This window comes from Eleutherodactylus coqui, chromosome 4 (assembly GCF_035609145.1).
Source record: "Eleutherodactylus coqui strain aEleCoq1 chromosome 4, aEleCoq1.hap1, whole genome shotgun sequence".
Classification (NCBI taxonomy): Eukaryota; Metazoa; Chordata; class Amphibia; order Anura; family Eleutherodactylidae; genus Eleutherodactylus; species Eleutherodactylus coqui.
Window position 1 is genome coordinate 30948826 of NC_089840.1, and position 25286 is coordinate 30974111.

The window sequence follows — 25286 nt, forward strand, 5'->3', positions numbered from 1 at the left end:
ATCAAAGGCAGCATTCAGCTGTCATTCAATGAATGGCTGAACACTGCCTGTGATTGGCTGAGCACTCAGTGAATCAGACACAGCACTTTCAGAAAGTGGGGATATTTAAATCACCGGCTAGTGGAAAGTGCTTCAGAACAGTGCCGGGAAGCCAATGAGAAGATGAGCCAGAGCCCCAACAGCGGCAGAGAGGTGATGTGTATTCATTTTTTACAGCAGTTAGGGATGATTTTCAGGGAAGGGCTTATATTTTAATCCCTTCCCCGAAAATCACTGCAGGGGTTGCCTGCATCCCATTCCTTTGCAATGGTCACAGAGTTTTGGTCACGCGCATTTTGAACATGTGTGGAGTGCATTTTTTTGTGCAAAAAAATAAAAAGCGCTCGTCTGACTGAGCCCTAAAACATGTTTGCTGTACGTCCTAATAGAATGCATGCAGAAATACAATATATTGCAATACTGAACTATCACAGTATATTTTGGAAACGATCAAATGGACAGAAGTTCAAATCCCCTTTGGGGACTAGGAAAAAAAAAGATAAAAATAAGTTTAATTATCTAAAAATAATTAACATTAAAAGTTTAAAAAGAAGCCTTTTCCCATATTTAAAATAAAAGAAATTTAAATGCAAAAAAATAAACATTCAGTATCACGGTGTTGGTGAAAGTCCAGTCTAAGGGCTCAGCTAGACGAACGTGTATTTGTGCGCATCTGTGCTGCACAAAAAAATGCACTGCACGGATGTGCAAAATGCGCGTGAATGAAGCTCCATGCCCACTGCTATCAATGTGGCCAGTGCTACAGCCGCTGGCCCCATCGAAAGCAGTGGGATACCAATGGGATACCATTGGGGTCCTCTGCCACAGCTTTGACACTCTGATTGGCTGAGCACTGTGACCAATCAGAGACAGCACTCAACTGTCATTCAATGAATGGCTGAGTGCTGCCTCTGATTGATCACAGTGCTCAGCCAATCAGAGGCAGCACTTTCTGGAGGCAGGCTTTAGAACAATGCTGGAGAGCCAGGGAGAAGACGTGTTGGAGCCCCGACAGCGCTGCTAGGTGATGTATAATGTTTTTTAAATATTTTCCAGCAGCTAGGGCTTATTTTCAAGCCCTTCCATGGAAATCCCAGCTGGGGTTGCTTTCATCCCATTGCATGCAATGGGGCGGCAGCTGCGTCGGCCCCATTGAAAGCAATGGGATAGTATCTCGGCAGGGTATTCTTTCATCCCCACGGGGAGTCCCATCATCAGTGCTGTCACAGTGTTCAGTGATGAGGGGACCTTCGTAGAGCAGCTGCTCCAGTGAAGAGGCAAAGTTTCACGCGCAAACTTTGCGTTTTTCGCATAAGCAAGGGGCGCGTTTTTTTCTCGTACATAGACGCACAACAAAAAACTGTATAAATTAGCTTTCGTCGTAATTGTCCTAATCCACCGAATAAAGTTATCATGTCATTTTTGCTGCAGTGTGTACATCTTAAAAACAAGCCCTCCCAAAAAATGGTGCAGTTGCATTTTTTCCACTTATCGCAAATTTTTTAATACATTACACCATTGAAAAATACAAGTCGTCCTGCAAAAACCAAGCAGTTGTGATTTTTTTTAAAGTGGGATGGAAAAAACAGAAATGAAAAAAAAAACGGCCTCGTCCTGAAGGAATTACATAGACGCTTCAATATCCTCTCTGGAGCATAAATATGTAGTAAATTAAACGTCACTTTTGGCATTATGATAAAAATTCATTTAGCGGCGAACAATAAAGTCCCCGTTGGCCTTCGCCTTTACCGATCAATGAATATAGTAAATGTAAACTTAATAAGCGCGATAGATTCCGCCGCCGCGTTCGCCGCCCATGTTTAATACAATTATTGAGCATTATCCTTGCGAAATCCTAATGTATTATGTAGATGTGAAATGTAAAATTCTCCACCGCGCTCATTTCATTTTGAAGTATCATTTAAGCGCAGTGATAAGCGGTATTCACGGAAAATCATTCAATGAACATCAGGCGGGGAAATTGTGAATAAATACTCCATTTACTGGGGGAATCTAAAACAAATTTCACTTTGCAGGAGAGGAGCGCTCCATACAGATGTGCTTTGCTGCACTCTTTGGAATTAGCAATTTGATGAACTGTCGCTTCGTAAGTTTTGTGATGAGTCTATTGGTATTGGAGAGGCAGGCTGAGATAAGCACCTGCTGGTTTATCCGCCGAGCGATTATCCACCAGCAGCACACAGAATTCATTTCATAACCATCGCAAATAACATGCTGGAAGGTGTAATGCCAAAGATATGCCGAATGGGTCATAGTCATTCCTGGGAAATGCCCCCCGCCATGTCATTCCTGCCTTAAGTTCTGACGGGACGGGAGCGAAGAGTCTACTAATTGCTGCCTCCAAATATAAAGGGTCAGACCCATCGCAAATGATCATGACATTCGTTACTGCATGCAGTCCCAGATATATCAATCGCAGCTCCACTATATGGAGATCGCATGGGCCCCAGCCAATGACATATATGCCAATTACTATCCAAACTACAAGCACGAATCACAGTCAGAAGGACTAATGTGTGCCAAATTACCGGAGGAGCCTCCAAGCAGAAAGGCTCTTACAAAATTGCCCGTACTTATAAAATTACCCCTAACGGTGCATTCAGATGAGCGTGGTTTACATGCTGCTACAGCAACGTGTAAACCACACTTCTACAGCAACCAATAGGTTGCTATGGAAGCGCTTACACATAGCTTTTTTTTACCAATGCAGAATCTGCGCTGGTAAAAAAGATAGGACACCGAGTGCCGACTCGTCTTTCAGCTCCGTGCTGTGGCGCTTTCCATGGTGCTGACCACAGGCTCCTATGGGAGCCGCGGAAGCACTCTGCTCGCAGCACGGACATGTGAACGGGCTGCTCCAAGGAGCAAGAAATAGCTTGTTCACCACAGAATTCCTGCATGTCAGCAACGTGGTTTACATGTTACTGTTGCAGCGTGTAAACCACGCTCGTCTGCATGCACCCTTAATGAGTGTTTCGGTCCTAGAAGACTAGACACTTTTTAGCGATTTTATGCATGTGGCGGTTTAAAGGAGTATTCCTGGATTTTACTACTGATTACCTATCCTTGGGATTTCCCATATAACTTGATCCTGCTGCCCACTGTCAATGTATTGGGGGAGATGTCTGCATTGGTGGCCAGGGTTAAAAGTATAATAGGAGGCATTGCTCCCATTGATTTTAATGGGAGTGAAGGTGTCTATTACACTTCCACCCTAGACCACCAATACGAATGTCCAGCCATTCTGCGCTGACAGCGGGCCGGAGGATCAGCTGATCGGTGAGGATCCCGAGCAGTGTTGTTCCCCCAATCAACTACACAGGTCTGAAAAAAACAAATTTTAAGAGCTGTTTTGGTTATTCCCCATAATCTTTATATTTTTCAGTATGCTGAATCTGAAAATGACCTCCGTTTTGTCATATAGACTTATAAAATAAATTTTTAATTACAAATTTTACATGGAAATCATTTTTGAACTGAAATGAGCCACTAAAACACACTAAAATCATTTCTTCTTCCCTGTGAGGCTCCTCTTGGTACATTTACACTTGTGAGTAGCATCTGGAATGTCTCTCTGAAGCATCCAATAGTAGTCTGCCATCAATGTAAGGCTCCACTTTCCCTGGTATGTTCTTTCCATCTCTTTAATGTCCTGGTGGAATCGATCACCTTGTTCTTCACTCACACATCTAAAATTTTCAGGAAAGTAGTCAAGGTGGGATTGGAGGAAATGTACTTTCAAACTCATCAGGTAACCTAAAGCTTGAGATGCTTTCAGCATTCGTCCAAGGATCTTTCTTATTGCCTAAACATTTCTCTATGACCTCTTTAAATGCAGTCCACCCTTCTTTTTGAGAATCCATCATGGTATTGACAAACTCTTGATCAGCTATAAGCCTTCTAATGTTTGGTCTGACGAACATACCTTCCTTCAATTTACCTCAGAGAGGCCTGGAAACTTGGTGACAAAATATTTGAAGCATTCTCCATCTCTTGGAAGTGAGTTAACGAATTGCTTCATCAATCCCAATTTCATATGGAGATTTGGTAGAAGACCTTTATGTGGAGGTACCAAAGTTTCTCTAAGGACATTCTTTTGACCGACTATGAGCACCCTCGGCTGCCAACTCTTCTTGGTCCAGTGATTTTGTTGGTCTCGACTGTCTCACAGACACAGGAATCAAGGCTATTTGGTATATCCAGCTTGTTGCTCGAGCAGCATGCACAAGACCTTTAAATCCACACACACTTGCCAACCGTGGTCTTCACATTTAAGTTTACGAAGAACCAAGTCCAAGTTCTCGTAGGTTTCCTTCAAGTGTATGGAATGACCTACAGGGATGGAAGCAAAACTGCTTTGAGACTTCTTTTTGAAGAATCTATGAAAAGACGCCATTGCGTTGAATCATATTGGATTTAGAACTGACCCATCAAACTTTTGACATTGATGCAATAAACCAACTTGTCTTCCTGGGCAATGGGAGGGCAGAGCCTCACGGCAGGGGGATTCCTAGAGCGGCTGCAGTAACATACTTTATCAGTAGCAGCACACTCATAGAGGACTACTTGAAGTTGTCCTGGATATTCATCAGCTGCAGGCTAGCTACACCCACCCTGCCATCCAGCCATTGATTTACTACTGTCTGCCTGTTTATGTGCACAGAGAGATCTGCCAATCAGCAGCTGGAGGGCGTGGCTAGCCTGTAGCTCATGAATATGCAGGATTACTTCTATGACTGGGTGCTACTCGTAAAATGCACGTTTCTCCAAAACTACTGTCCAGATACATGCAGCAGACATATCACTGTAATCAGTGTGACAGGTACTACCTTTATTGTGCTCTCAGTGAAGGCTGCAAAAAGAAGTTGACAGGTTCCCTTTAAGATATTAAATGTGCATGGATGCTTAGCCATGTGTTTATGTTACTATATTTGTTGCAATCATGGCTTAGGCGCATCTTCACTTTTAATTCATTTGTTGGAAGTGCTAAATTTTGTTTTTCGTATGCATTGCATTGATGTGGGAGTGGCTGCCCTCACTTTGGCACTCCATGCACCCATCTGTCCAAGGTGGCTTAATGAAAGTATATAGCCAGGTATCCAGCTTTTCCTGAGTCCATTGGAAGCTCTTTACCCAAAGACAGTTTTTTTAGAGCTTGTAACCCACCCAGTAGGGTTTACTAGGACGTGAAGGATGGGCCCACATGCTTTGATCAAATTGTGCACTAAGAACCTTGTATTTTTATGTGGTTAGTTTAAACTACAGTTGCACAACTTTATTCAGATATTGAATGTGTATGGGTGCTGAGGCGCGTGTTTCTTTTATTATTCTGAGGATAAAACCCCTTTAGTGGCTATATTTTTTTTTCTTGGGCCACCAAAATTCTTTTTGCTCCATTGTTTCATAATATCTTTTTTTCACATTTTTTTACTTGTTATGTTCTATTGGGGATAACGTCTACAAAGAGTAAAAAAAAGTGTTTTTTTTTATTTATCTTTAACTAGTTAGATATAGTTTATTTATAATTGTAAATGGGAAGTTATGCAGCCAACCAATGACAACTCTGTGGGGCTGAACAATTGTATGAACGATTGTTCATTTCCGAATAGAGTCTGAATCGGCCTGTGTAGAGGACCGGTACACAAGTGCCAATCTTGTTGATAGGAGCTCGTCTACTGGAGCAAGATGCTCCATATTAAAAAAGCCTTAAAAGGCCTCTGACATCACCTTTGAGTCCCAAAACTGAGGGGACGAAGGAGCTGATTTTTATACTAACCGGGTGCCCTGATCTATCGCTGTGCCCACAAGAAATCAACGCGTGTACACACAGTTTTTCAAAAAGTTCTGTGCCCTCCCATGGAGATGATTGGGAGAGCGTGCACAGCTTTTGGCAAAGAGTCATTCTATGTGCTTGCTAATTTCTCGGGGTCACAGTGCTGGAAGGAGTCACCTACTGAGTATAAAAAGCAGCTCCCAGACCCCTGTATCTGCTCACCTTTGAGACCAATAAAGTAGATTATGGCGCTTAAAGGTAAAGACAGAGACCCTTTAAGAGATGGCAGTAAAGGTCATTTACATGAAGCAATTTTTCCCAGTAGGAAAGCTCAGTTCAATGAAATTGTTTACTGGATCTTTAGACAGGCCAATTCAGTCTCTACAAGGGGTTACGTAGAGTGGTCAATGGTCACCTGCATATCTCTGGGCTTCCTGGAAGTAACTTTTTTACTGTGAGGTTTGTTACATAGAGATCAATGTACTCAATTCACTGGTGTGATGCATACACTGATGTGGTAACACACTAGCCTACTAGAAGTAATTGGACACCTGAGCAATATGTTAGTACTTAGTAAGGCCTCCTTTCACCCAAATGAAATTGGATACTCTCCATTGCATACTTTCTACTATTATTTAATACGCTTTAGCTGGTATTTCCCTCCATTCATCCTGCAAACTTCTGTTGAATTCTCTCAAAGAAGATGCATTGGTGCAACAACTTTTGTAAGGAGCATCATGATAGTTGAGCAATGAAAGAACATTCTACAGAGTAACGAATTATGCTACTCCATCTTCACATCAGACTGATGTACCTGGGTGTGGAGGATGATTGGGGAACGTCTTTTGCCTTAGTGTGTTAAGTACGGCGGAGTTTCTGTTACGGTCTGGGGATGTTTTACGTGGCATGGTCTTGGTCTGTTGTTTGCAGTGACAAGAACCATGAACACAGAGCTGACATGCTAGACAATAATGTACTGCCGACAAGGTGGCAATACTCTGGGAATGGTCGGCCATACTTCCAACAAGACAATGTGCCTTGTCACAAATCCAATTCTGCTTTATGTTGGTTTGATGATATGGATGTTCCATGATGGGACCGGCTGCATAGAGTCCCAACCTGAACCCTACTGAACATCTCCGGGATGAACCGGAACATCTGGTCAGGAAACATGAATAGCATCTGTCTTCATTGAGAGAACTTACTAGACATTTGCGGGATGAATGGAGGGAAATAACGGCTAAAGTCTATCAGAGTTAATAGAAAGTATCCTGCGGAGAGTATCTGATACCATTAAGCCCCACCAAATGAGCCCCCCCCTAAGTATGAACATATGGAAAAAATTACTACTTTTGATTTTTGCTCAGGTGTCCCATTACCTTTGGTAGGATGGTGTATAAGTTATGATGCCCTCAAATGTGCTTCTGGAGCTCAGTTCAGAAGTCTCAGTTTGAGAACACTTGAGCACTCTAAGACCTTGACATAATGATGGATTTTGAGTAAATGTTCCTATAAAGTACACACAGCTTCTCAATCACACCCGGCAGTGAAAAGTGCATCCTGTCTCAGAAGGAATTCTGTCATAAGATTGTAAATGCTTTTTGTTTTTGTGTTATTGCAAATGTTACAGTCTAAGAAAAAAAAAATTCATCTCCTCCTAACGATCACTTTATTTTCCCTGAAGGTGCCAGTGGTATATTAAAGCTAAAATGAAATCCGAAGAGAAAAGGCGAGCAAATCTGCAAAATGGAAACTGTGAGTAATTTGTTGTTCTTCTAATTTCTTCTGTGACTTTTTAGCATTTTTTTTTATTCTTCATCACTTAGTGTTATGAAAAAAAACATCAGAGGAAAAAGATTATGAAGAGATAATTCTATATTCAGCCCCATCTAAGTGAAGCATTAGAGATGAACAAAAGTTTAATGAATTTTCTTTGTGCCGCCTGCATTGTACAGTATTACATCGCTGACGTTGTATAACGGGTTGCCTTCTGTAGTTCTATGTGATTTTATATTAGAGGGGTTCGGCGGTTTAATAAAAAAAATGGCCCGGAGAAAACAATGAGAACAGAATGTGAGCTTCCACTTGTCGGTTGGGCTTATTTCTTACATTGCAATTATAAGAGAACGTGCCCCTGTTCTGTATAGGTGGAGTCATGGGGGGGGGGGGGGGGGCACCTCAAAATAAGGGAGAATTAAAGAACCATAGTCCATGCCAGCACATATTAGGGGCGGAACAATATCTATATCTGTATCTATCTATATATTAGCTCAGGATCGCCGTTGCTGGGGTCCATGGACAGGTATCTTTCTCCAAAACTTGTGAATTAACAGCCAGTTGGTACTAACAGATAGCATTAGTAGCTGACACAGACCAGCTTTCTGTTTCCCCCAGGTAGAGCAGCTACTGTCTAGCTATTCTTTTAAAGGGGTTTTCCAGGCAGCGCCGGCTGTCAGGGCCGAGCTACATCAAGGTCGGGACAGAAGTTGCTGCTCCGACCCCTGTATAGTGGCCGGCGCTCATAATTGCAGACGCACCTCTAAGTGAAATCAATGGGAGTTGCGCTCGTAATTGCAGGCGCAGCTCCCATTGATTTCATATGGTGCAAAAAATGTTCGCAACCAATCTGCCATGTTTTTGAAAATCCGCAGCATGTCTGTTTATGCAGTGGAATTCATCCCTTAAAATGCAAGGGTTAACCCTTTCCAATCCACTGACGTCTGCCTACATTCTGACTGAAGTTTTTACAGCTCCAATGTCAGAAGACGTCCCACAGGGTATTCTTACCGTCTATTGCCAGCCACTCCGCTGTCGGAGACTCTCTGGCGCACACACACTGGCTTTAGCCAGCAGATGGCACTGTTGTATAACAGCAAAAAGAGAAAGCCTTTTAGGAAACCCTGAAAACAAAATTGGATTGGAAAGGGTTAAATCCTGCCGCAGATTTGCTTAAAAAAATGCAGCCAAATTCACACCATTTAAGTGCGGATTTCACCAATGCGGTTTTCCAGGGTAATTACTGCTGCTTTTCATTGAGGAATGCCTGCAGCAATTACATTGTGCGTGAAGGTGACCCAGGCTACACAAATGTTCTGGTTGTGCACGGCCACCCACACCATATCCTTACAGGTTTATCTATTTACTATATACAACATTAGAAATAACATCTGTATATAAATACAGCACTAAAGCCAAGCTCATAATATGAATACATCAGCAGAACTATATTTCTTCCTATATAAGCCAGTTTCAAACACGCGTTTTAGTCCAATTGTGGGTCTAGAGTTATTATATAATGTACTTGAATACCATCTCTGCACAGTGATAGTGATTATAGTGCAGTTACCTCCAGTGATTGCAGTTGATGTTCGGAGCTGTCCATATTTGTTTTTCTTCTCTCTGGGACCAGACCATCACTAAGATTTCTTCCATCCGTCACTTGCTTCTGCACACTCTCATCATCCTACTTCCACAACTCATAATGAACTTTTCAGGGCCTCCCTGTAGTACTAGTGCCCACGTTGAGGTCCCATTAAGTAATCGTGTCCCTGCTGTGGACCCACTAAGTAATAGAGCCACTGCTAAGGACTCACTAAATACTAGTGTCCCCTCTCTTGCCCCTCCAAGTAATGGTGCCCCTGTTGTAGTCCCACCCCTTAACAGTGCACCCTGCTGTGGTCCCACTAAGTAATATAGCATCTCTGTGGTTAAACTAAGTAATAAGACCCTCTCTGTGGCCCCATTTAGAAATGGGATCCTCTTTGTGACTCTGACTAATAATAGTGACCCCACCAGTGTCCCTAATTTCTAATGAGGTCCCAACAAATAATAGTAACGGCTCTGTGGCCCCAATTAGTAGTAAGAACCTTCTGTGGATCCAATTGGTAACAGAACACCCCACTATGGCCCTAATTAGTAATAGAACTCCCATTGGTATCACGATAAGTAATAACACTCTTCTGCAGCTCCAATAACTAATAGGAGATCTGCTGCAGCCCCAATAAGTAATGGTGTGCTATCGGTAGCCCTAAATAATCTATCTCATATCTATCTATCTGATGTAATCTATCTAATTTGTCTACTTTTCTATCTCTCACATGTATCTATCTATTTATTTCTCATATCTATCTATCTATCTCATATTTATCTATCTATATATCTATCTATATATCTCACATCTATCTATCTGTCTATCTACCTCATATCTATCTATCTTATATCTATCTATCTCTCTATCTATCTATCTACCTCATATATATCTATCTCACATCTATCTATCTATCTATCTATCTTATATCTATCTATCTCTCATATCTATCTATCTATCTCATATCTATCTATCCATCTATCTATCTATCTATCTATCTATCTATCTATCTATCTATCTATCTATCTCATATCTATCTATCCATCTATCTCTCCTATCTATCTATCTATCTATCTCATATCTATCTATCTATCTATCTATCTATCTATCTATCTATCTATCTATCTCCTATCTATCTCATACATATCTATCTATCTATCTATCTATCTCATACATATCTATCTCCTATCTATCTCCTATCTATCTATCTATCTATCTATCTATCTATCTATCTATCTATCTATCTATCTATCTATCTCATATCTATCTATCTATCTATCTATCTATCTATCTATCTATCTATCTATCTCATATCTATCTATCTCATACATATCTATCTATCTATCTATCTATCTATCTATCTATCTATCTCATACATATCTATCTCCTATCTATCTATCTATCTATCTCATACATATCTATCTCCTATCTATCTCCTATCTATCTCCTATCTATCTCTCTATCTCATATCTATCTATCTATCTATCTATCTATCTACCTATCTATCTATCTATCTATCTCATACATATCTATCTCCTATCTATCTATCTATCTATCTCATATCTATCTATCTCCTATCTATCTATCTATCTATCTATCTATCTATCTATCTATCTATCTATCTATCTATCTATCTCATATCTATCTATCTCCTATCTACCTATCTATCTATCTATCTATCTATCTATTTACCTATCTATCTATCTATCTATCTATCTATCTCATATCTATCTATCTATTTACCTATCTATCTATCTATCTATCTATCTATCTATCTATCTATCTATCTATCTATCTATCTCATATCTCTCTATCTATCTATCTATCTCATATCTCTCTCTATTTATCTTTTATATCTTTTTTCTCATATCTGTCTATCTATGTAAACTTTAAGAGTTGGCCATATTGTGTTATTCATATCATCCCACTTAAAGGGGCATGATGCATCATCATAAAATGACCTTTTTTATAAATCAAGTTTTTTATGTTAAAAATATTTTAAAACATTTTCGTTGCTTTTTTTCCCAAATTTGCAATATCGTAATCTATATATTTTTTTAAATGCTACAATCCTGCAGTTCTCACCCTGACCCCAAAGCCTAACAACAGTCTAACTATTCCTGTTCTGTAGAGAACACATCTCATTATCATCATAGGTAGGATTACAATGAAAAGTGACACCTATATATAGATAACACAGCAGTCGCCATTCACAATAGGTTATAGCCACTGCTCACCTCCTCCTCTTTCCTGCACATTTCACAGAGCATGACTTAGCACTCTTGCATAGAAGTCTATAGGTGAACATCTCACCTCTTCCCACTCCCTGCACAGGTCACAAAGCATGCGCACAACACTCTGCATTAGAAGTCTATAGGTGATGGCTACAGATCACCCCCTCTTCCTAGCACAGGTCACAGAGCAAGCCCAAAACACTCTTTCATGGAAGTCAATAGACCCTCTGTTGGCCATTATGTGAACGGCCCATCAGACTGATGTAAAGCATAACTCTAAATGCTGTTAACTACAGCTCAGGCAGGATGGCGCCCCCAAATGGAATATCAGAAAATAAAAACAGATTTGAAAAAATGGAAAATGTTTCACTATCTGGTTTTAATTAGTAAAAAATATAGGAGACACCTTCCCTTTAAGGATTCTATTGGTGACAGAAGACATTTCCCATTATGACAGAACAGCCAGTTTAGTTCTTGCACGGTGACACTACAAGTAAATCATCTGCAAGTCTTCCTGTCCGGTGTCTCCATAATAGAGATGTTTATGACAAGCTTCTCACTCTGCCTCCAGCTTAAAGCCTGAGCGCTGCAGCTTGTGTATGAAGTGACTCCTACCTGCAGCCCTGACTGCAGACACTCTCGTCCTCGTGATCTATGCATATTAATGCATGCCTGGAGATCGCCCATCATACCGCTGGGGTGTGAGCTCCTCGGGGCAGCGGCTCACCTGGCTGTATTTATATCGCCTGCAGTTCTCTTTCTTAGTGTTTGTTGTGTCTATTACCTTTCTCCGAAGTTGTAAATGTGCAGATTTACTGGGTATGACTGAGAGCCGAGGGGGGCGGAATAAAACTGTCTGGGAGCGATATATGTGCTAAGGCAATGATCGTCACCAAACACCGTTCTCGTAGCTTAAAAAAAAGTATTGTCCGAGTTGTAAACTAAATCCCATTGTTGTTTATTCACTTTAAAGGGAATGTGTTACTTATAGATTTGTGTTCTACTGTCTGTATATGACTACGGGGGCGGCCAATTTGCTTGAGCTGCTATTTACGGCATTTAGAGATATGCTTTACAGCAGCCACATGGACCATAGACATCTGTAGACTGGGCATGACTCATGTGATTTCTATAGGAGTGGTCATACTGTGTGACCTGTGCAGGGAGGGGGAGGAAGGGAGCTGTAACCATCACCTATAGACTTCTATAGAAGAATGTTGTAGATATGCTTTGGGACTTGTTCAAGGAGTTGGAGGTAAGCTGTTATGATCACCTATAGACTTCTATTGGAGAGTGCGTTGGGCGTTTTTTTTATTTTCTGATTGTATGCTTTTTTATTCCATTGTCTATACATGACTACAGGGGGCGCCATCGTGCCTGAGCTGTAGCTAACATCATCTAGAGTTATGCTTTACAGCAGTCATATGGGGCATTCACATAATGGACAAAAGGGGATCTATTGACTTCCATGGGAAGGTGTTGTGGGCTTGCTCTGTGACCTGTGCAGGGAAGAGGAGGTGAGCTGTAGCCTTCCCCTATAGATTTCTAATAGAGAGTGCTGTGGACATGCTTTGTGAGCTGTGCATGGAGTAGGAGAAGATGAATATGGCCATCACCTATAGCTTCTGTTGGGAGAATGTTGTCACATGCTTTGTGATCTGTATATGGAGTGGGTAGACATTAGCTGAGATGTTCATCTATAGAATTCTATGCAAGCGTGCTATGGTCATGCTCTGTGGCCTTTGCAGGAAGAAGGAGAGGAGCTATGATCATCACCCATAGACTTCTACAGGAGATATTGTGGGCATGCTTTGTGACCTGTGCAGGAATTGGGGAGGATGGGAGCAGTGATGATCACCTACAGACTTATATAGTAGGGTGTTCTGGACATGTTCTGTGACTCTGTGTGCTAGGAAGGGGAGGAGGTAAGCTGTGATTATGATCTATAGACCTCTAGGGGAGAGTGTTATGGGTATGCTCTGTGAACTGTGCAAGGATGGGGAGCAGAGAAGTCGTGACCATCACCTATAGACTTATATGGTAGAGTGTTGTGAGAATGTTCTGTGACTTGTGCAGGAAGGAGTGGAGCTGTAACCATCACCTATAGGCTTCTATGGGAGAGTGTTGTGGGTGTGCGCAGTGAGGGGAGGAGGTGAGCTGTGATAATCACCAATACGTTTCTATCGGAGAGTGTTGTGGCCATCCTCTGTGACCTGTTCAGGGAGGGGAAGGAAGTGAACTATAATCATCACCTATTATGAATGGTGAATCCTGCATGATCTAAACAGTTGCAAGAAAAAGTAAGTGAACCCTTTGGAATTCCCTGGATTTCTGTATTGATTATTAAAAAAATGGGGTCTGATTGTATCTAAGTCACAATGATAGAAAAACAAAATTCATTATTGTCAAGGGGAATGATAACACCAACTTGTGAATGTGTGCATTTTTCTTTATCTATTTCCAGGAGGAATAACAGAGGAACAACACAGTGCACAGTTCTAAGAAAAGAATGCTCCAAAATAGTTATCTCATGGGGAATACAAGTGTTTAGTAAAATCCACCTGTAAGGGGGGGCAGAATGATCGGTGACACTTTTAACGGGACGCATTCTAACAGCTCAGTGTTTTCTCTTCTACAGTGAGGTTCCCGGGAGCGAAAACCTACATTGATCCCGACACGTATGAAGATCCTTCCTTGGCTGTTCATGAGTTTGCAAAAGAGATAGACCCATCCAGGATTCGTATTGAAAGAGTGATTGGCGCAGGTAAGGGAATTCATCATTTTCTGCACTTCTTGGCTTTATATAATTTCATGTTTTCTGCATGCTGTTTGGGAGAACCCATAAAGAAGAGCCGCCACAACTTCATCTCAGTGGGGCTTGGAATTGAGACCCGCGCCCCACTGACTCCAATGACATCTTTCTTTTATTCATCCTCACCCCCATTTCCCAGTGTGGCCTCTTTTTAGATATTTCCTTGGATGAAAACCAACCCCACACATGAATGGTCCCAGGATGACTTACTGTCGGCATTACATAGGACTCATGGTAGCTTCACCTTTTCTTCTGCGGACATTCATTCTTCCAGATGTCCCAAATGGTCAGAAGGAGGTGAGAAAATACAGTTACTCCAGTCCTCTGCAGTCCAATAACGCTACCCAAGTCCTCTGCAGTCCAATAACTTTACCCAGGGGCGTAACTAAGGGCTCAGGGGCCCAGGTGCAAAATTCAGCTGGGCCCCCATTCATCTGTACCCATACCCAGAGGCATAAACCTGAAGATTTGGGGCCCCAATGCAAAATCTGTAACAGGGCTCCCCAAGTATAATGCTTTATTCATACTACAAGGCTCCCTATATGAAGATGATAACCCTTATGGGCCCCCTAAGGGCCCTGGACCCGGGAGCAACCGCACCCCTTGCATCCCCTATAGTTATGCCCCGGAAGTTACCCCAGTCCTCTGCAGTCCAATCCCTGTACTTCTCGCAGAAGGTCCGTCTGTCCTTGATGTTTTTCTGGTGAACAGTGTCTTCTTTGCTGCCCTTCTTGACACCAGGCTGACCTTCTAAAGCATTTGCCCCTCTGTGGGATCAAATATGCTAACACCCGCCTGCTGCCATTCCTGAAGGCTTGCTTTTCATCTAAGGGAGTGGGCTCACTCACAATTTTGCCTAAGACCACATCAATCCTCAAAAAGTGAGTGGACAAACAAAAACACAGAAATTGTGATAAACTTCAAGCACTGATTAGGCAGGAATGGGTCAGGAGTTAGCCTCATCGGTCAGGATTTGGCCCAGAAGCTGATATCCAGCATGCTAGGGTGAATTGCAGAAGTCTTGAAAAATAAAGGTCAACACTATAAATATTGAGAGTTTGCCTAAACTTGATGTATTTGTCAATAAAAGTTTAAAAACTTATGAAATGCTTATAATTGTGCGCCAGTAACCATAGAAACATCTAAAAATTCTGAAAACACAGAAGCAGCAGACTTTGTGAAAACCAAAATTTGTGTCAATCTCAAAGCTTTTGGCCACGACTCTAATGTGTTGTACTTTCACACACTCACTGACATGTTTGTAGTCAGAGGCGTAACTTGAAGCTCCCGGGCCCCGATTAAAAACTTGTAACAGGGCCCCCAACTATAATGCTTTACTTATAGTACTGGGTTACCTTTATGGAGAAGAGAGTCCTTATTGGCCCCCTAAGGCTCCTGGGCCCGGGTGCACCCGCATCCCCTGCACGCTCTGTACTTATGCCCATGTTTGTAGTTGCTACTCAGTAGTGAAGAGCAAACTTTTATAAAGTTTGATTCTATCGGTTCGTCAAACTTTTGCTAAACGTTCAGTTTAGTCCAAATTAATTTGAATTGAACAGGAAGTTCACTAAAACCCCTAAAACTAGTGCATGACACTGCCATAAAAGCCCCGAGAATATGTTATACAGGGCTTCTTGACTCTTAGGCCTTAGTCAGACGGGCGTTTTTTCACGCGATTTGCGGATCGCATGACGGATGCGCATCCGCAAATCGCGTGACCGGTGCGCGCAAGTCGCCCGCAAATCGCCCAAAAATCTGCTCCTAGCCGCGTTTCATTAGAAACGGGCCGGAGCTGTCCAGCGCATTGCATTCAATGGAGACGGCAATAGAGCCGGCTCCATTGAAAGCAATGCGCTGCGGGCGAGCCCGGGATGAATTGTCGGTAAGGGCTTAAATATATAAGCCCTTCCCTGCAATTCATCCTAAAATGTGTAAAAATAAAAAATATATATATACTCACCTTCTCCGTGAGGCCGTCCTGCAGTGGGTGTGAAGGGGGTGTGAGTCAGACCTGCCCCCTGATTGGCTCAGCGCTGAGAGGCAGCAGTCACTCACCCATTCATGAATTCATGAATGGGTGTGTGAGTGAAACCTGCCTCTGATTGGTCAGGGCTGTGACCAATCAGAGGCAGACCATTCAGCAGGCGGGGATTTTAAAGCCCCGCCGGCTAAATAGTGCCGAGAAGCAGTTCAGGAGAACTGACAGCGGCCGCGGCTGGACTCCGGCTGCAGCGGAAAGGTGAGTATACAATTTTTTTTTATTTTAACACATTTTAGGATGAATTGCAGGGAAGGGCTTATATATTTAAGCCCTTCCCGACAATTCACCCCGCGCACGCCGGCAGCCCATTGCTTTCAATGGAGCGGCTGTATTGCCGGCTCCATTGAATTCAATGGGCAAACATCGTTCTTCTCTGTCACAGCTGTTACAGCTGTGGCAGAGAAGAATGATTTGTCTTCTATATGTTCTCAATGGGGTCGGCGCTGCTGCCGCCGGCCCCATTGAGCGCATATACAGAAGAGAACAGGAATCGCAGATCGCAGATAGGTGCGATCTGCGATTTCTGTTCTATAATTTATCGGACGAGCGCATAAAAAGCGCTCATGTGTCCGATACCATTGCAAAGCAATGGTTTTATAAAATCGCCAGACGCATGCGCATGCGCAAATCGCGGCTAAAAACGCCCGTCTGACTAAGGCCTTAGTGTCATACACCAGTGTTCAGGATTAGTGTTGAGAGAACCGAACAAGTAGAAGTCTGCTGAACGAAACTTTTAGCAAAGTTTGACCCAAAACAGGGTTCTGGAAGTTTGGTTCACTCAACACTACTAATCAGTGCAAAAAATGCATTACAACTGACCTGCTTGTCATGTCTTCTGCAGTAGGTGTATGTAATAAATAATGACATGGTAAGAGTATTACAGCTCCAGACTAGAGAGTCTGGACAGATTTTCCCCCCTTAGGAGGTAGATTATTTATCTGGGGTGGCCATACTTTGGTGAAAGCAGTCTAAGCTTGCTCGGCACAGGATTACCGATTTGGGCAGAAGAGTATGTAAAGATATACATTGAATGGACGCTTCATTAGAGACCCCATCTAGTAGAGCATTAGACCTCCTTTCGCCTCAAGTATCACAGCAATTCATCTACTAAGTGAAAATATCGGCCCCTGTGGACATGAAGCTTCTTGTAGTTGCCGCAGATTAGACGGAGGTGCTGATTAACTCTGACCAGTTGACAGGAAGGGGTCATCGGTTCATGCTGCTTGTACCAAATTCTGCCCCTCCTATCAGTATGGTGCAGCAGAAATCTGGATTCACCTGACCAGGTGATGTTTTTTCACTGTTCAGTCATCACATTCTTGCACTTTTTGACCACTGGAGTCTCTCCTTTCTGTTTCTCTTAGACACAATAGTGCTGAAATTAGTCTTTTCCTGTAGTAGCCTATCTATAATAAGGGACGGCGAGTTGTATTCAACTGCTTTTGACCATGCAGTAACTCTTGGTCTGAACGATTCCTGACATCCTCTGTGACCCCTTTAGGTGACGAGTTGTTCCTATCCACCGCATCCCTTTCCCAGGATGTTTTCTTTGATCACGCCATTCTCAGTATACTTTCTACACTGTTGCATATGAAAACCCCACATGGTTGTCAGTGAAATCCCAATTCCGGCTAGTCTAGCACCGATGACCAGACCTCGTTAGATGGCTGGATTTTCCCATTTAATCTGGATTTACGTGAAAACTGATCCACAGGAAACTTGGCACATGATACTTTCTGGGGTCACGGGTCTAATTTCCATACAGGGATGCTCCAATTGTGAAAGGGCCGATGCAGGGGTGTCGCTATAGTGAGTGCAGAGGATGTGGATGCACCCGGATCCTGGAGCCTTTGGGGGTCCATAAGGTCTCACTTATACCAGAATAGACCAATGCTATAAATGAAGCATTATAGTTGGAGGCCCAGTTATAGATTTTGCACTAGGATCCAGCATTTTCAGGTTAAAGGGGTTGTCCCGCGAAACAAAGTTGGGGTATACACTTCTGTATGGCCATATTAATGCACTTTGTAATGTACATTGTGCATTAATTATGAGCCATACAGAAGTTATTCACTTACCTGTTCCGTTGCTAGCGTCCCCGTCTCCATGGTGCCGTCTAATTTTCAGCGTCTAATCGCCCGATTAGACGCGCTTGCGCAGTCCGGTCTTCTCCGTGTTGAATGGGGCTGCTCGTGCTGGAGAGCTGCTCCTCGTAGCTCCGCCCCGTCATGTGTGCCGATTCCAGCCAATCAGGAGGCTGGAATCGGCAATGGACCGCACAGAAGACCTGCGGTCCACCGAGGGTGAAGATCCCGGCGGCCATCTTCGCAAGGTAAGTAAGAAGTCACTGGAGCGTGGGGATTCGGGTAAGTACTATCCGTTTTTTTTTTCAACACATGCATCGGGTTTGTCTCGCGCCGAACGGGGGGGCTATTGAAAAAAAAAAAACCCGTTTCGGCGCGGGACAACCCCTTTAAGCCTCTGGACCAGTGTCTCTAATAAATGGTCCATCCGGTGTATAATGACGTAACCACTCCTTCTGGAAGCTTCCTGCCCCATGTTTTTCAGTATCCTCCTGGGCTGCAGATATCCTTGAAGTTGTTTTTATGTAGCTACTCACAAGATACTTGAGATTGACTGTCATTCTGTTACATCTAAAATACGGTATTATGTGCGTAGAAATATGCCAGGGTTTATTACGGCTTACACATGGGAGGTATTCAGTGTAAATAACGTTTTGATTGGTATATTTTAATTAAAAAGAAAAAAAAGAAGGAGAAGCGAAGATCTCGGAGCAGATTTTGCATTCTTATAGCCCATTAATCTCTCCCACTAGGTATGTACTAACAGCCCACTGGGGGCTTCATAGCTTTAAACTTTGTGTGACTTGTTATATACGGGATCTGTAATATCTTTATATCTTTTATGGTAACGCTGACGGTATTTTCTCTTCATTTGAACCTATGAACTTATTTTATTGAATTGCTTTATCACAGCTGCTACTTATAAAAGTTATGTCATTCTGACAGCGGCTTTTCAAAAAGCAGCAATCTGGCGATAAGTTCCATTATATATATAATATGTGTTCAGATAGCAATGTTTTTAGGTTTGCTCATAGATATCATAGATGTAAGGGCTTGATATAAAGAGATTGAACGTTCAAGGTTTTGGTAATAACCAAGAGCCAGGGGCGTAGCTGGGAGACAGGCGGGGCATGTGACCCGGATGCAATGGGAAAGGGGGGCACCAGCCCAGCCTGCAGTCAAAGGAGGCAATCAGTTGATTGCTGCAGGAGAACAGAGGAAGATGATATTTTCAGGGCTGAAGTTAATGTGATCAGTAATATGTATGGGAGGACTCACTGAAGCACATGAAAGCATAATCACAGAAGCCTCTGATTGACTGAGCAGTCACATGCACAATGTATGGCACATGACCTCCTGCCATCTACCTCCGGGTTCCAAGCGGCGGGGATCAGGGCTCCACTGTTGAATAGGGAGTTGCTGGAACAGGTAAGTATGCATTTTACACCATTTTGAACCACTAAATTACTTTTAAGCCCCGGCAAACCTATTTAGGACTATGTTTACATGACATTTTTTGCCATGGGTTTGACATAGAATCTGTACCAATTTTACAGCAAGATCCACATCTGAAGGTTCTCATTAGTTTTAATGAGAACCCAGGCTGCAGTGCATATGGTTTGGATTTTTTTCACACATGGACTTTAATGTGCCATCCAAATGTGTGTCCCTAGCAAGTACTGAGGAAGGGGTCTGCTGACCTCAAAACGTGTATATATGCTGGATTAAGAAATAAACAGAGAAGTTTGGCAAAAATTAATCCCATGTAATTATATATGTCTATAGGTCAAGCCTTATACCCCAATATTTTTACTATTTTGGTATTTGATATCAGAAATCTATGGGAACCAGGCAGATTTCTGATGTAGATTTTCACTGAAATTTACCCTATGTGAACATAACCTAAGAGACCTGGGTCAAGAGGGGTGTCATCTCTCCTTAAGAAGAGCACCCAAAAAGGGTGTGAATACACCCAAGGGTGAGTGGGTCGGGAATGGCATCATCTCTCCCCAAGGAGAGCACCCAGACGTGGTGTGAGAAGACACCTGAAATGTGAGTGAAGAGGCCATGCATGCTCCGCTGGGTAATTTATGCAAATAAGGAAGATGAACAATACCTCTGCAGCGTCACCTATTGGATGGCAGCATTCCTTCGACTCAATGTACAACTTTTTAACAAGTCTGTAAAACTATGATTGGGAATAGGAAACCAAGCCAGAAAACCATACACAGACAGCTGTTTTGGGGTGTTTGCCCCTCATGTGTGCAATAGGTTTCTGGCTTGGCTGGTGAGAGGCCTGTGATGTGGGTCAAGAGTGGTGTCGTCTCTCCTTAGGGAGAGCACCCAAAAAGTGTGTGGAGACACCTAGAGGGGGAGTTGGTCAGCAGTTGGCATTGGCTCTCCCCAAATAGAGCACCAGGAAGGGGTGTGAGAAGACACCTGAAAAATGAGTGAGGGTACTTATAAGGCCATGCATGCTCCTTTGGGTAATTTATGCAAATAAGGAAGAGACATGGCATGTGGCAGAAAGTTACTGTTACTAGCAGATATGAGAAGAATTTGTTCAGAGGGGCCCCTGAACTGAAATTTTGCAGCAGGGTCGGTAAGCCTTTAGCTATACCCCTGGGCTTAGAGTAGGGCCACAGAGCAGCTTGGTGACAGTACAGCCAATAACCATTGCCAGATACTGTTTCGGTCAGTTTCAAATTGATTGTTAAATGGTTGCACAATTTTACAAATAAACAGTCGCTTTACCTGCAAAACCGCACAGCCAATAACAAACAATTTACAGACTGTGCCAGCATACTGTTGAGCTCTTATTTTGGCTGCATCATGGTTGGCCAGAAGCCACAATGTGTAGTCTTACCCTTAGGTGTCCAGATCCAGACTCCACAGTTTAGGAAAAAGATAAATAATGTTATGTTACATTAATTGACTAATTGGTCAGAGAGGGAGTGCCAAACTGTATCTTTGCCCCGGGTGCAGGAAGACCTAGTTACACCTCTGCCAAGAGCCCATAACAGCAAGGTGCCCAATAGAGGAACTACTGTTGTTGCAGATGCTAAAACAGTGATGTCACTGCCCAGACTCACTGGCTCCTATTATAAAGATTAATTTTATGTAAAGTGTATTTTTTTTTTACTGCATACCTCTGTGAAATCATGCATATTCAATAAAGCTGTAATGTCACTGGCTGGACACAAGAGGGCAGAACTGAGCTTTACTTATAGCAGTTGCCTTTCCTGGGTAATAGGGTATCTCCAAGTAGTCAGATATTCCCATGGGCATATTGTAGATTCAGATTATGTCACAACTGGACAGGCGAATGAACAATAATATGAAGCACATATCAACACTAATAAGTAACAAAGATGCAAGAATAGGAACTCACCAATAGATGAAAGGAACAGAAGGGCGATGGTTATCAGATAATGGAGCAAATGGAGGATGGTGTTGCTAGTCAAATAACTGAGCAAATGAATGATGGGGATGCTAATTAGATGAAGGATCTATTGGATAATGGTGATGTAGTCAGATAATGAAACAGGTGGGAGATGGTAAACAGATAATAGCAAACTGACAATTAATGACCCTAACTTTTACTTTTTCTAAGTATTCTGTTAATCTATCTCGGATATGCAAATAAGGAAGATGGAATAATGCCTATGCAGCACCACCTATTGGATGGCAGCATTCCTTCAAATCGATGTATAACCCTTTATACAAGTCCTAACAAAGATTGGTCTCTTATAATGACCCTAACACCAGACACCGCTGTCCCTGAGTATCCCTAAAGGGATCCCTAATGAAAACCATATCTGAAACACTGACAAACAATGAGAGGGGAACTAAGACCCAGAGAAAGTAAAACCAAACTGAGTAGAGCTCAACTAAAACATGATAAAACAGATACAAAAAAGAAAAGAAACAACAAATTACAAGGGTAAGATGGAAAAGACTGGACTAGAAAAAAAAAACAGGAACAAGACTACACTGATACAAAAACTAGCTAGACTAGGACCAAGATACTAAAAACATACAAGGAATACTAGATTTAAATGCACACACCTTATGCTATAACCAGCAACATCCTACAGAAGCCAAGAGTATTTATAGAGAGGCTAACCAATCAGGAACCCTTCTCCACGTTAAAAAGAGCTGCAACAGTGTGGCCAGCTGCTTTACTATTTGGAGAGAAACGGTAATTAAAAAAACTGTTATAACTTAGGCTGCCTGTCCACGGGCGGGTTTGAGTTGCGTTCCCCACAACGATAATCTGGCCGCAGGGAATGCAGTGAAAGCTCTCCACAGCATTGCTATGGAGAGCGTTTTCCCCCTATCTACAAGCGGAGAATCATTGCGATTCTCCGCTCACGGGCGGCAGATCGCAGCATGCTGCGAATTTACCGCGATTCTCAGAGGTCAGCCTAACTCTCAGATAGGCTGACAGCGGAGATCCGCCTGCCGGCTCCTGCTCCCGGGCGGCGGTATTCCGCGGCAGATCTCCGCCGCGGGATACAGCAACGCCCTTGGACAGGCAGCCTTAACCAACATTACCTAAAAAACAGTTAAACCGTATTATACCTGATGCGCTGCCTCCTCACACCCAGCAACATTGTAGAATAATTTATCCTAGAGTGTTCCTATTAAAATAATCCATTGTGAATCTATGTTGTTACATTATGAGGTTTACATCCAAGGGGGTGAATATTTTTACTAGATACAGTTTAAATATGGCTAATATGTGAGTTTAACCCTTGTGTCATATGTGAACACTTCAGTATTTGCTCCTTGTTCTTTATTAGAAGCCATTCTTGAACTTTTCTGTATAATATATCTTAAGGTTATTAATCAAGAAATAATTTGGACATGGTATTAAGAGATATTTAATAAATGAACCGCTGAGGTGCGAAGCTGAGATTTATTACATGTCATGATTTCTCTCCATTGTCACTGACGTGGCCGTGTAATTCTGAGTACATGTCTATATTAGCTTATTAATCAGGCTGAAGCTAGTTTAACCTCAGAATTAGAGTCCGTGGTATTTCTAATCCTATTCTTATTTTATTAGTTCAATCCAGTCATTTATTCAAATTATCATAATTAATGCTGTAAAATAGTCAGTGGGCCGTGAAATAAGGCAAAATCATCTAATTCAACAATGTGAAAGTTTCACTGTCTGCATCAAAAATGTTAGCTGCAAAGAAGTGCTAATTTCGTCTACAGTCTAATAACTTTACTGTAAGTACCTGGATAATGGAGCTGTGGAATTGTCAGAAACTGATATTAATTGGAATCACGCTCTTTAGTGCACTAAAAAAGAGCTTTAGGCTCAAACCACATGTACAAAATGGAGACAAACATACAGATAGTTAGATAGCTTAAAAAAACTTGAATACATTACTCAAAGAGAGAATTGCAAGCAGTCTGTGTGTTTATAGAGGGAGCTTGATAATAAAGCCCTGTGATCACAGCAGCATCAGCACCAATTTACAGTTGTTGCAGAGTGAGAAGGAGTGAGGTGAGTTACTTTCATTAGGGAAGTACAGTTCCTTTTACTGTTTTATTGTTTATATGATCTCCTGCTCAGTAAGAGTATTGTAGTTTGCTGTGGCTTTAAAAGGAGGTGGCAAGTCTCTAAGCAGGAAAGCAACATGAGAAGAGTAGCTAAGGAGAATCTCCTGAGCATGACTATTGAGAAGCAGGAAATACCCTGAGGACATGGACTCTTCGAGAGGAAGAAACAATGCTTAATCCATTCTTCGAGGACTTCTGCCCCCTCATACTCCTTCCCTCTCATGTATGATCATAATAATTTTGTTTTAACCCCTTAAGGACCAAGCTGTTTTGTACCTTAAGGACCAGACACTTTTTAGGGATTTTACCCAAGTGGCGGTTTTACTGCTCTATTTTTTTTCCTTTAGCTACCAAAGTTATTTTTGCTGCGTTTTTTTTCCCGTGACATAAAGGACTATTTTTTTATATCTTTTTCACTGCCTTTTTTTCCCGTTTTTTTGTTTTATTGGGGGTAAAAAGCTAAAATAAATCGTTTTTTTTAAATTATTTTTATATTTACACTAAAATAAAGCATGGGAATGGGTTCCTCTATTTGTTTCGGACGTTTTGATATATAGTATGTATGGTTTTGGTTGTAGGGCGCATACGGCGACGGTTTTTGTTGGCGTTTGCTTTATGTTATTCTCTTTCTTTTGTATGTATTGTTGTTTTATTGTTTTTTTGTTTTACTTATTTATGTAATTGTGTATTTTACTATCTTTGTCCCCCATGACGTCATATAAGACCTCTGGGGGACATTCAAATTTTTTTTTCCCTTTATTTGACACTTTCCTACTGTAGCTAGGGCGTCCATAGGAGCTCTAGTTACAGCGGAAAGCAACCCCTGTGGTGACATTAGTCACTTGCAGAGCTGCCAGGGTCTAGCCTGACCCTCCAGCTCTGCAGTAGCAGGGAATCCCAGGAGGTCACATGACCCCCCGAGGCTCCCGAAGTGAAAGTACATCTTACTTTCACTTTCCCCATGCAGTGCTCATTTAGCACTGTATATTGGGGAAGCAGAAGGCAGGAGGGGTTAAAAACCCCTCCTGCCTTCTGCTCCGGGTTATCAGCTGTCACTAACAGCTGATAACCCCTACCTGCCTCTGATTGATTGTAGAGGCAGGAAACTTAGAGCACCGCCATAATTTTACTATTGGCGGTGCTCTAAACCCAGGACCAGCCGCCGGAAATTTACTGTGGCTGGTCCTAAACGGGTTAAACCCCAACAATGGATGTGGTGGACTCTTCTTAGTCCGATTTAACAGGTGCTGATTTTAAAGGTGCACTTTAACCTATATGGATTATCTGGACTAGCTGAGTTTCTTTATATTTGTTCAGCCCAGGATGGGGTTCAGTTTG

General features: G+C 42.3%; 1 protein-coding gene across 1 annotated transcript in view; it reads left to right on the plus strand.

Annotated features, from left to right (window-relative positions):
- Window positions 1-25286, plus strand: part of EPHA6 (EPH receptor A6) — an 822408-nt gene that overhangs the window by 641101 nt on the left and 156021 nt on the right. Inside the window, exons 9-10 of the mRNA XM_066599154.1 lie at window positions 7518-7588; window positions 14073-14198. Coding sequence (XP_066455251.1) covers window positions 7518-7588; window positions 14073-14198 — 197 coding nt within the window. The remainder of the gene's footprint in view (window positions 1-7517; window positions 7589-14072; window positions 14199-25286) is intronic.